Source organism: Protobothrops mucrosquamatus, unplaced genomic scaffold (assembly GCF_001527695.2).
Source record: "Protobothrops mucrosquamatus isolate PMUCROS unplaced genomic scaffold, P.Mucros_1.0 scaffold2833, whole genome shotgun sequence".
Taxonomy (NCBI): domain Eukaryota; kingdom Metazoa; phylum Chordata; class Lepidosauria; order Squamata; family Viperidae; genus Protobothrops; species Protobothrops mucrosquamatus.
In genome coordinates, this window is record NW_015388865.1 from 58,664 (window position 1) to 70,668 (window position 12,005).

The 12,005-nt window shown below is 49.9% G+C and overlaps 2 protein-coding genes and 1 non-coding gene across 3 annotated transcripts in view; 1 reads left to right on the forward strand and 2 right to left on the reverse strand.

Annotated features, from left to right (window-relative positions):
• Nucleotides 1-98: 98 nt before the first annotated feature.
• On the reverse strand, nucleotides 99-170 carry TRNAP-AGG. Its single transcript has one exon. It is a non-coding gene; the product is annotated as a tRNA-Pro (tRNA).
• A 1,512-nt stretch (nucleotides 171-1,682) lies between these two features.
• OPN1SW (opsin 1, short wave sensitive) lies at nucleotides 1,683-6,736 on the forward strand. The gene is made up of 5 exons (XM_015825841.2): nucleotides 1,683-2,031; nucleotides 2,971-3,139; nucleotides 3,813-3,978; nucleotides 4,869-5,108; nucleotides 6,617-6,736. The coding sequence occupies exons 1-5, from the start codon at nucleotides 1,686-1,688 to the stop codon at nucleotides 6,734-6,736; spliced, it is 1,041 nt and encodes a 346-aa protein (XP_015681327.1). The 5' UTR covers nucleotides 1,683-1,685.
• Nucleotides 6,737-11,701: 4,965 nt separating this feature from the next.
• The window catches only part of CALU (calumenin), a 13,667-nt gene continuing 13,363 nt past the window's right edge, over nucleotides 11,702-12,005 (reverse strand). Inside the window, exon 7 of the mRNA XM_015825843.1 lies at nucleotides 11,702-11,808. Within this exon, the coding sequence (XP_015681329.1) occupies nucleotides 11,704-11,808 (105 nt within the window). The 3' untranslated portion in view covers nucleotides 11,702-11,703. The remainder of the gene's footprint in view (nucleotides 11,809-12,005) is intronic.

Consider the following 12,005-nt stretch of genomic DNA (forward strand, 5'->3'; position numbering starts at 1 on the left):
TCTCTCTCTCTCTCTCTCTCTCTCTGCCTTTTTTTCTTTCTTTCTCTCTCTCTCTCTCTCTCTGCTTTCTGGAAAAGTTATCCCAGGAATTAAAAATTGGGCTCGTCCGGGATTTGAACCCGGGACCTCTCGCACCCTAAGCGAGAATCATACCCCTAGACCAACGAGCCAGCTGTTGCAGATGTCTTCCAGATGTTTCTTTCGGACGGACTGCTAATTAGAGGCTCCAACGTCGTTCTTTGGCTCAAGGCAACGGGCAGAACCGGTTCATGCGCTGGTTGCCTGCACATCGTTTGGGCGTGAAATATTTTAATTTTCCTGGTTGTGCTTGACAAGAAATACAGACCAGAACAACTTGCTCAATGTAAACGACACTCGACTCCCATGACTCTGGGAGCAGGGGATTATGGGGTGTGGGAGTCCCCCCAAAATGCATTGTAAAGATGTTCTTGCAATCCCAAACATTCTTTCATGACTGTTTTTAAAACTCAAGCTAAACAATAAATAGGAGGGAAATAATGTACAAGCGGTCCTCATTTACTGACCAAAACTTGATCGTTAAGTGAAGCAGTCACTAAGTGAAACCCAATGAGTACCATGGAGAAATCCACCCGGTTACTTTTCTACATGCCTCAAATTCAGTTGAGAAACAGCCCGTACTAGCCTACTTCTTTGCACAAAAGATTTATAGGTAATCCTCATTTAGTGACCCCAGTTGGAAGGGGTGACTCAGACATTAAATGAAGCAGCCGCTAAGCAAAACCGCGACGGTGCTGACTTTCTGATTTCAGCTTTCCTGTCCTGGGAAGGCCGCAAATGAGAGGACCGGCTGCCAAGGGACTTTTTCATCACCGTTATAAACTAGAAACGGTCAGTAAAGGAGACAGTTGCTAAATGAGGACGGCTTCTACATAGAGGCAAGACTTGTGGACTTCAACTCCTAGAATTCCTCAGCCAGTGTGGACCATATAAGCCAGGGGTCTTCAAACGTGGCCCTTTGATGACTTGTGGACTTCAACTCCCAGAATTCCTCAGCCAGTGTGCATGCTGGCTGAGGAATTCTGGGAGATGAAGTCCACAAGTCATCAAAGGGCCACGTTTGAAGACCCCTGGGCTATGCCATGGGACACCTTGTTGGGCCAACGGTGGCCAAGATCCAGGTCCTCTCAACCACTTCTTCCTGGTCAGTTGACCAGCCTTCCCAGAAGTTTACTCATCAAATCTAGAAGGCCAAGACGAGCCGAGCAATATAGGAACTCTTCTTCTTGATGGCCACCAGGTTTTGGAAGTCCAACTCCGGAGGTAGATGGTTGGAGAGACAAAAACCAAGATTCGGACAGAAGGATACCTAAGGTGGAGTTGACTTCTTGGGCCCCAACCAGAGAAATTGAGGAGGACAGTTTTTGTCCTATGGTCTCCCCCATATTTGTCCTCTAAGATCTGAAGATCCTGCTTGGTGGGTTGCAGCCAGTCCACAAATGAGATTACTTTCTCAGGAGGTTTACGGGACAGAAGGCCGGATTCTTATACATCCCTTAATCCCCAAGTTTGCATCTTGGATGATCAGGATTAGCCGCTGATCCCATCTTGAGCCATTAAGCGGACTTTGTCCTCCATTGGCATCCTATAAGAGGAGAGGAGAAGCCTTCTGGAAAGGTCCACACTGGTGTCCCGAGCTTGGGAGGATGTCCGAAGAAGAAGACTTCTACCTGTATGAAAACATCTCCTCCATAAAGCCCTGGGATGGTCCTCAGTATCACATCGCGCCCATGTGGGCCTTCCATTTCCAGACCATCTTCATGGGCCTGGTGTTCTTCGCCGGGACCCCGCTCAACGCCATCATCCTCTTCGTCACCATCAAGTACAAGAAGTTGAGGCAGCCGCTCAACTACATTTTGGTCAACATCTCCCTTGCCGGATTTATCTTCTGCGTCTTCGCCGTCTTCGCCGTCTTCTTATCCAGCACCCAAGGGTACTTCTTCTTTGGCCGTCAGGTCTGCAAGATGGAGGCCTTCCTAGGCACGGTGGCAGGTAAAGACCAGGACTGGGAGAGAACCAGGTGATCCCCCAGGTGGGTCCTGCCCAGTGGTGGGATTCAGCCAGTTCGCACGCTGGCTGAGGAATTCTGGGAGTTGAAGTCCAAAAGTCATAAAAGGGCCAAGTTTGAAGACCCCTGTCCTACTTGGTTGGGTCTGAAGGACACCGCAGGTTGACCCATCCCGAAAACATTAACCTTGATTGGATGGCCTCGTTCTGGAAAACCCACTCAACCACTGTTTCTCAACCTGGCTCATTTTAAGCAGAGGTGGACTTCCAACACCCAGAATTCTCCAGCCAGCACCGAAGACCCAGACCTCTTAAAGCAAGCAGGCAGGGGAATCCTGGGGGTTGAAGCCTCTCCATCTCTCTTGAGAGTGATCAAACCGTGATGCCCTTCAGGCCTAGCCAAGCAGGAGATGATGGAAGTTGTAGTCTAGGAACATTGAGGTGGATCTGGTCCTCTTGGAGTTTGTCCAAAACATTGGATGAAAGCCCATGTTGACATTATAATGAAGGGGTCATCAAACGTGGCCACTTTAAGACTTGTGGGCTTCCCCAGCTGGGGAATTCTGGGAGTTGAAGTCCACAAGTCTCAAAGTGGCCACGTTTGGAGACCCCTGTATGAATAGATTTGAAGTAGCCGATTGTCCTTCAGATCAGGATTATTAACTATGCCCCATTTGACAATTCAGACAACGCAGGAACCCATCCAAGCTGTCCATATGTCTTAAAGCAAGCCAGCTGGGGAATTCTGGGAGTTGAAGTCCACTCCTCGTAAAGGGCCAACATAGAGAAACGGTGCTAAAAGTAAGGATGGAGATGGAGAGTCGAGGGTGTAATCTTGGTTGAGGTTTATATTCTGAGTTCCTGCATTGTCCACTTCTAAAATCCCTCCCTTTCTGGATCTGTCTATCCGTCCATCGTCCCCAGGTCTGGTCACTGGATGGTCCTTGGCTTTCCTCGCCTTCGAACGCTACATCGTGATCTGCAAGCCACTGGGGAACTTCCGTTTCAACGCCAAGCACGCTTTGATTGTGGTGGCAGCCACGTGGGTCATCGGAGTCGGGGTGTCCGTCCCCCCCTTCTTCGGCTGGAGCAGGTTTGATGGGCACAGAGAGGAATAGGGTAGAATAGAGAACAGAACAGAATAGAACAGTAGAATAGAATAGAATAATAAAATACAGAATAGAATAGAACAGAATAGAATAGAAAATAGGGAAGAGAAGAGAAGAGAGGAGAGGAGAGGAGAGGAGAGGAGAGGAGAAGAGAAGAGAAGAGAAGAGAAGAGAAGAGAAGAGAAGAGAAGAGAAGAGAAGAGAAGAGAAGAGAAGAATAGAGTTGGAAGAGACCTTGGAGATCTTCTAGTCCAACCCCCTGCTCAAGCAGGAGACCCTATACCAGGGGTAGGCAACCTTGGCTCTTTTATGACTTGCGGACTTCAATTCTGAGAATTCCTGAGCCAGCATGGGGGAACTATGGCCCCCTCATGACTCGTGGACTTCAACTCCCAGAATTCCTGAGCCAGCATGGGGGAACTATGGCCCCCTCATGACTCGTGGACTTCAACTCCCAGAATTCCTGAGCCAGCCTGACTCAGCTTGGAAACCTCTCCCTTTCCCGTCAGCATGGCTGGCTCAGGAATTCTGGGAGTTGAAGTCCACCAGTCATAAAAGAGCCCAGGTTGCCTAGCCCCGGATTAGACGACCTCCAAGGTCCCTTCCAGCCTAGGAGTCTATGATCCTATCCCTGGCAATGTCTTTTCCATCTTCCAGGTTCCTTCCGGAAGGGCTGCAGTGCTCCTGCGGTCCCGACTGGTACACGGTGGGCACCAAATACAAGAGCGAGTACTACTCCTGGTTTCTCTTCGTCTTCTGCTTCATCATCCCGCTCACCCTCATCATCTTCTCCTACGCGCGGCTCCTGGGTGCCCTCCGGGCGGTAAGTCATTAAATCTCTGGACCACAGGTTGTCCTCGACTTACGACCACAACGCAGCCCAAAACTTCTGTGGCTACGTGAGACTGTTGTTAAGTTAATTTTGCGGCATTTTACAACCTTTTTTTGCCATCGTTGTTAAGAGAGTGACTGCAGCTATTAAGTTAGTAACACGGTTGGTGAGTAAAGACGGCTTCCCCCTGTTGGATTTGCTGGTCAGGAGGTCACAAAAGGGGATCATGTGACCCTCCCCCCCTGGGATGCTGAGACCGTCATAAATATGAATCGGTTGCCAATCGTATGAATTTTGATGCTCTCTGAATGCGATTGTTTTCTGGCAGACATTTTATGACCCAACTAGAGAACATCCTCAGTGCTGGAGGGGAGTGAGATATGTAGGATGGGGAGGAGGAGGAGGAGGAGGAGGAGGAGGAGGAGGAGGAGGAGGAGGACGACGACGACGACAACGACGACGACAACGACAACGACAACGACAACGACGACGATGATTGTGGGGTCCTTGGTGTTCTCTGAACTTAGTGGTTTTCTTGCAGATGTTTCATGACCCAGCTAGGTAACCTTATCAGTGCTAGAAGGGAGGGAGATTGCGGAGAGGAGGAGGAGGAGGAGGAGGAGGAGGAGGAGGAGGAGGTCCTTGATGCTCTCTGAACATGATTGTTTTCCTGCAGACATTTCATGATCCAACTAAGGAACATCATCAATGCTAGGAGGGAGTAAGATTTGTGGAGAGGACAAGGGGATGGAAAGAAAAGGACTGTGGGGTCCTTGGTGCTCTCTTAGCTTAGTTGATTTCTTGTAAACATTTCATGACCCAACTCGGTCACATTATCAGTGCCGTAAAATGTCACAACTCTTTGGGCCGGTTGTCCACAGGTAGCAGCTCAGCAGCAGGAGTCAGCCACCACCCAGAAGGCTGAGCGAGAGGTCTCCCGGATGGTGGTGGTGATGGTGGGGTCCTTCTGCATCTGCTACACTCCGTACGCTGCCCTGGCCATGTACATGGTGAATAATCCTCAGCATGGCCTCGACCTGCGCCTGGTCACCATCCCTGCCTTCTTCTCCAAGAGCTCCTGTGTCTACAACCCCATCATCTACTGCTTCATGAACAAGCAGGTGAGCACGACCAGGTGCGACATGTGAAGGTCCCATTAAACTGCTTTGACTGGGAATTGCGCAGCAGGTGTCCACATGAAGTCAGAGACACTGACCCAAACTTGTAGTTCTGTACAAAATAAATATATTTAACATTTATGTTTGCAGCAGACAAGATAATCAGGAACACTATCATGAGGTAAATCAAACAGCACCACAGAGCACACAGAAGAAAAAAGACGGGGAAAAGAGAAACACCCCCTTCGTACTTAGGGCAACCAATCATAGCGTAGATAGCCTCATGCAGGAGCAGATTAGATAGTCAGGAACACAGGAATATTGTGAGGTAAATCAAACAGCATACAGAGCACACAGAAGAAAAAAGGCGGGAAAAAGGGAAATGCCCCCTTCATACTTACGGCAACCAATCATAGCATAGATTGCCTCATGCAGGAGCAGATAAGAGAGTCAGGAACACAGGAATATCGTGAGGTAAATCAAACAGCACACAGAGCACACAGAAGAAAAAAGGCGGGAAAAAGGGAAATGCCCAATTCATAGTAAGGACAGTGCAGATTGCCTCACGCAGGAGCCAGCGCTCTCCAACCAATCAACTACAACTGTGTGTTCTCGCCCATTGTACGCTTTACCGTTCCAGCTACTAAATGTAATATCTTCTAGGCCCCCTCTTCGTTAATGTACAGGAGGGGTGTCCAACCTTGGCGACTTTATGACTTGTGGACTTCAACTCCCAGAATTCCCCAGCCAGCAGCCGAAGTCCACAAGTCTTAAAGTCACCAAGGTTGGACACCTCTGGTCTACAGTGAGTGGAGGCTGCTTCTGAGAGCAGGGGGTCAACCTACTCTCCAAAGCACCAGAAGACAAGAAACAACGGATGGAAACTAATTAAGGAGGGAAGCAACCTGGAATTAAGGAGAAACTTCCTAACAGTGAGAACAATTAACTAGTGGAACGAGTTAACAATTAACTAGTGGAACTAGTCCGGAAGTTGCGGGTGCTCCAACACTGGAGGTTTTCAAGAAGATAGCCATTTGTCCAGAATGCTATAGGGCAGGGGTAGGCAACCTTGGCTCTTTTATGACTCGTGGACTTCAACTCCCAGAATTCCTGAGCCAGCCAAGCTGGCTCAGGAATTCTGGGAGTTGAAGTCCACGAGTCATAAAAGAGCAAAGGTTGCCTACCCCTGCTGTAGGTTTTCCTGCTTGAGCAGAGGTTCAACTAGAACAGAGGTCCCCAACCTTTGGGTCACCAGGGACCGGTTCCGTGGAGAGAGGTTTTTCCGCGGACCGGAGGGTGTCTGGTTTTGTGTGCTGCCTGCATCCCGTGGATGGGGCTTTGCTTGTTTGTGTGGACCGGTTGCTGGCATGTTGCGGCCCAGTACTGGTCCACGGACCAGGGGTTGGGGACCCCTGAACTAGAAGACTTCCAAGATCCCTTTCAGCTCTGTTATTCTGTATTCTCCGCCAGTGCTTGGGCAGCCCTAAAGCTTCTGTCTCCTCCCTTCCCAGTTCCGCGGCTGCATCATGGAAACGGTGTGCGGCAAACCTATGACGGACGAGTCTGATGTGGCCTCTCAGAAGACGGAAGTTTCTACGGTGTCCTCCAGTCAAGTCAGCCCCAAGAGCTGAGAAGCTCACTAAGGCCGGGCCCAGCAGCCACTCCGCATGTTGGAACTCAACCAAGACGATGTTTATGCCAAAAAAGAGACCCTCCTCCCCACCCACTGTACCATGAAGCTCTTTTAAAACACACATGTGCGCGCACGCACACATTTTCTCCCCACAGCACCACTCCAGGGCTCCGTGTAGACACAAGAGTGGACCAAAAAAAAAAGTTTGCTCCTTCTGAAGAGGAGCTGCCCTTTTCCGGATGATTTGAACCCCTAACCCAATGCTCCCCAAACTTTTTCCTTCGTCACCCAAACTCCCTCTCGGAAAGTCCGTTCTACCCAATATAAGTCAAATGCTTGAAAGTAAATGTCCCTGTTTGGCAGACGTTTCATGACCCAACTAGGTAACATCGTCGGTGCTAGAAGGGAGTCGGGTTTGGGAGGAGGAGGAGGAGGAGGAGGAGGAGGAGGAGGAGGAGGAAGACTGTTGGGTCCTTGGTGCTCTCTGAGCTTGGTTGTTTTCTTGCAGACGTTTCATGACCCAACTAGGGAACATCATCGGTGCTAGAAGGGAGGGGGGCTTATGGAGAGAAGGAGGAAGAGAAGGAGGGGAGGGGGAGGGGGACGAGAAAGAGAAGGAGAAGGAAACGGGAAAGGAAGAGGAAAAGAAGGAAGAGGAAGAGGACCGTTGGGTTCTTAGTGCTCTCTGAGCTTGATTTTCTTGCAGACATTTCATTACCCAACTAAGTAACATCACCAGGACTAAATGTCCCTCTTGCGATTGGCTCACAGCTTTGTGAGCTTTACCCAGAGGGAAAACCCACTTTGGGGTAATTTTCCCAGCGCTCCCCCAACCCCTATCTTGCAAGGTATCTTGCCAGCAGTGCAGAGTTCCAGCCTAGGAACTTATAATCTGTCGAAACCATGGCTAGTACCGCACTCGGCTCTCGTGCAACCAGACTCTATTCGGGTGGCCCAGATTCAGCAGAAGCAACCCATCATTGTTGTTTATTTATTTTAATTCCACAAAGCTGCTGTGAATTTTAGGACCGCGTTGCTCCCCGCCCGTATCCTTTCCTGAGAATTCGGAGCAAGCCATTGCCACAATAAACCCAGTTCAAGGGATCCGGTGCGAACCGCTGGTTTGGGAAGAGCAGCTGCGATGGTCTGCCGCCGATCCATCTGGAAGGAAACGGGACTTTTCGGACCCCCCCCCCCCAAAAAAAAACAACAACTTTGACAAGCAAGCCCATCTTGCCTCAGGCTCCTGTTGAGAATGCGGTTGCTTGGAGTGGCTTTAATGAACCAACTGTTCAAAGCAGCCGTGTCCTTTTTTTTTTCCCCCAAAACTTGCTTGCAAAAATGGGTGGGGAGAGAGAAAGAGAGAAAGTGGGAGAGAAGCAGAAAAGGAAAAAGAGAGAGAGATGTGGCTGCTTTAATTATCCGTAAAGAGGTGATGGCTCATGAGCCCCAAATCCACTTTTCAAGTGTGCACAGCCATCGCAATGTTACACATCAGCCCTGCAAAACTGGCCCAGCATGGCTTTCTCCCGGCTGGCTGGAGAATTCTGGGAGTTGAAGTCCACATATCTTAAAGGTTAAGAAAGGCTGACCAGCTGGGGAATTCTGGGAATTGAAATCCACGTCTTAAAGTCACTTAGAGAAAAACTGGTCTGCTGGGGAATTCTGGGAGTTGAAGTCCACTCATCTTAAAAGTGGCTAAAGATGAGAAAAATTGGCCTGAGGAATTCTGGGAGTTGAAGTCCACTCATCTGAAAGTGACCCGGGTTGAGAAACTGCTTCAGAAGATTCCCGCGTGCACAACACCATCGTCGTCCGATGTCTCTAAACCCCAGTTGTTGGGAAAGATCCGCGGGAGGGCCGGGTTTTCCTTCTCCCCTCCCGATAAGTACCTAACTGGTCCCCTGTGGAAATAAAACTCCGGCTGAACAGGGTGGGCCCTTTCTATCCACCCAAAAAAACAGCTGTCGGATACCCAGCTCAAACACACCTGAACAGCAAAACACACAACGCCTCAGGAAGGATGTAAACAGTTTTATTAAGACACCATTTGTGTGTTGTACATTATATAAAACTCCACGGATGCTGTATAAGAAAAGCCTCGTCAAAGATTGGCGATGAAGAATTGGGATGGAGAGGGTTTTTTCTTCCTTCCTTCCTTCCTTCCTTCCTTCCTTCCTTCCTTCCTTCCTTCCTTCCTTCCTTCCTCCATCAGCTTTATTTGAATAACGGGAAGAACGTCGAACAAGGAACGCCCCCAAGATGGTAAAAACAAGACAACATTTTTGTGTCTTGTCCCAAACCCGTTACCTGTGACACTAAAGCTTCCCCCCCCTCCCACTGTTCAACAAAGCGACGAAACCCAGAATCGGGAGACCCGCTTTTCAAAGCTGAGCGTAACCCTCTCTGTAGTAGTAGTAGTAGTAACAAGCCGTGCAAATTTGCTAAGGGGTGTGTGTGTCCTGACTTTCATCAGGCGCTCTTGATGACCACGGGAAGCCAGGATCTATACCAAAGGGCGCCTTCCAGGTAGAAACACCTGGTGGGCCTGTTTTTTTACCTCATTGGCCCATTTCCTGCTCTGCTTCTGCCTCTCACCTGCATCCCCTGAACAAGGGGGCTGCAAACAACAACGCCTGTCCGATGTTGTGATGGGTTGCTAGCCGAGTGTCGCGCCTTGCTGGCAAATCCTTGAACACACGGCCGGCCTATTAGTGTTACCCAAACGGATCTCTTCCTTCCCCCTGGCAGCAAAGGGGATTAAAAAGGACCAGGAAGTAATACTGTGTCAAGTTTCCACTCCTTGGCTATCGGGGTGATTCCACCCCCGGGGAAAAAAACCTCGCTAAGGAATCCACGATTAGTGTTTTACGAAGCCCAGTGGGAAAGCAAGCTTACATCCTAGGTGTATCCTTGCCTGTGCGCCTAGCAAAATGTCCTCCTCCCTTGGGGGTTTTGCAAGATTGTGTGTGTGTGTGTGTGTGTGTAAAAAACTAGCATTATTTCAACTTTGCAAACACTGCAGGAGAGAGGAGCAGATCCAAACAAACGCAGCGCTCGGTTCGAAACCCACAAATCCACGCAACTTTTTTGCCAAGCGGTCTTAGCAAACTGGCACCCAAATGGGGGAGATTTAAGAAAGGGCGGCCATTAATGCCCTTGGCCCTTGGTCAAATATTGTGGGGGGGCCCTTGGTCAAATATTGTGGGGGTATATGTGTGTGTGTGTGTGTGCGCGTGTGGGAAAGATGCAGGACGGGAGATGGTGTCACTTCCAGGAATCAAAACAAAAGGACGAGAAGGCAGACTTGCCTTCTCAAGCGAGGGATCTATCCTGACAGATTAGGGTCTGGGAGGGGGGTCTCTCTTAGTATTCCCCCCTCCCCAAGACCATGTGGCTGGGGAAAGCACTGAAGGAAGAGAGGGGTGTGTTAATTTAGGAGTGTGCTTCTCTGCATTCACTTCAGGAGCACGTTTCGGCTCGGGGTCTCCCCCCTATGTTGGGCCAACTTTTTTTTAATGAAAAAGGGGGGTCTTTGAGGACAGATCCCACCCTGTATTCGACTCGGGGTCTGCCCCCCTGCATTGGGCCAACTGCTTTTAATAAGGGGGGATCTTTGAGGACAGATCCCACCCTGTATTCGACTCGGGGTCTGCCCCCCTGCATTGGGCCAACTGCTTTTAATAAGGAGGGGGTCAGAGGACAGATCCCACCCTGTATTCGACTCGGGGTCTGCCCCCCTGCATTGGGCCAACTGCTTTTAATAAGGGGGGATCTTCGAGGACAGATCCCACCCTGTATTCGACTCGGGGTCTGCCCCCCTGCATTGGGCCAACTGCTTTTCATGAAAAAGGCACTTCAAAAATGCAGAATATCCAGGGGTCCTTAGAGCTGACAGGCCCCCCCTTTCTCCTTCTGAGCCTAAAGACCAACTGGGGGGGGGGTTCAACCCCCTACTCTACATTACCGGATGGTGGTCTAGCAAAGTCTAGGTTGGCTACTTCAACCTGGGACAGACCCGGTTCAGCCTCGCCTCTTCCAACATCTGCCGAGTAGCCGTTTTAATCCCGGAGCGGAAACCAAGCAGAGATCACACGCCTTGCATGTGACACCAGAGTCCCAGGGACAACGCAGCTTGCAACATCGCCATCCGCGCAGCTCGTGCCGGAAAGATCCTCAGAATGACGCAACCGAGAGACGCTGGAGAAACCGAGGCACGGGGGGGGCGTCGTTCCGGAGGATGTTTGGATGCCGGAATTTGAGAGGAGACGCCGGAGGGAGATTTAAATCGAGATTTCTGAAGCTAAAACGGGGTTGACAAAATTCTCTTTGTCGGCCTCTTCGAGTAGCGTAAAAGGTGGAAGAACAGGGGAGGGGTCTTGAGTGCAAATCCCACCCCGCGTTTGACCCCCTTGTTCTCCGGCGTTCGGACTTTGGTGGCTTAACACACCGATGTTAAAAACAAAAACAAAAATAAAAATAAAAACGGAGGGGACGGGGCTGTCATCCCTCCCCGATCGGCCTAACGCGTTCTTCATTTCACACGGAACAAAAAATAAAAATTAAAATTAAAAAAATAAAAATAAACTGGAACTTGTTAGACACAAAAGAACATGCAACTCTATTTAAAAAAAGCAAAAAAATTTTTTTTTAAAAAAAGCAAAACCTTGGGGTTTCAACCGAAGGCGACGTCTCGCAATACGGAATTCCCGCCTCGTAGGGAGCGAAGTGGGGGGGGAGGAAAAAAAAAATAAAGGGGGATGGGACCAATTGGGGGGTGGGGTGGGGAGTGGTTCTCCTCTCCCCCCCCTCCCCATTCTCGGCTGAAAGGGAGTCTTGATAGTAGAGAGAGTTTTTTTTGTGGTGTGTTAATCCCGAAACAGTAAAAACCGTACTTTTCCCCCCCCCCACCCCGGCCTTTCTTCCTTAAAAAAAAAAAAAAGAAAAAAAAAGAGGATTCCTGGCTTAGAATTCGTCGTGCCGTACTAAGGCTTCTCCGAAGTCCGTGGCCTGGCTGCCCACAAAGAGGTCGTACTTGTCCACAACTTCTTCTCTGGTGAGCTTGCCGTCCTGGAAAAAGGGAAGCAACCCAGAGGTGAAGCCGCTAGGAGAGGACGGATGGCGTTCCCTAGTTGGGTCATGAAACGTCTGCGGAAAAAAGCACCGAGGACCCCACAGTCCTCCTGCTCCTGCTCCTCCATGCAAACCCCGCTCCCTTCTAGCACTGATGGTGTTCCCTAGCTGGGTCATGAAACGTCTGCAAGAAA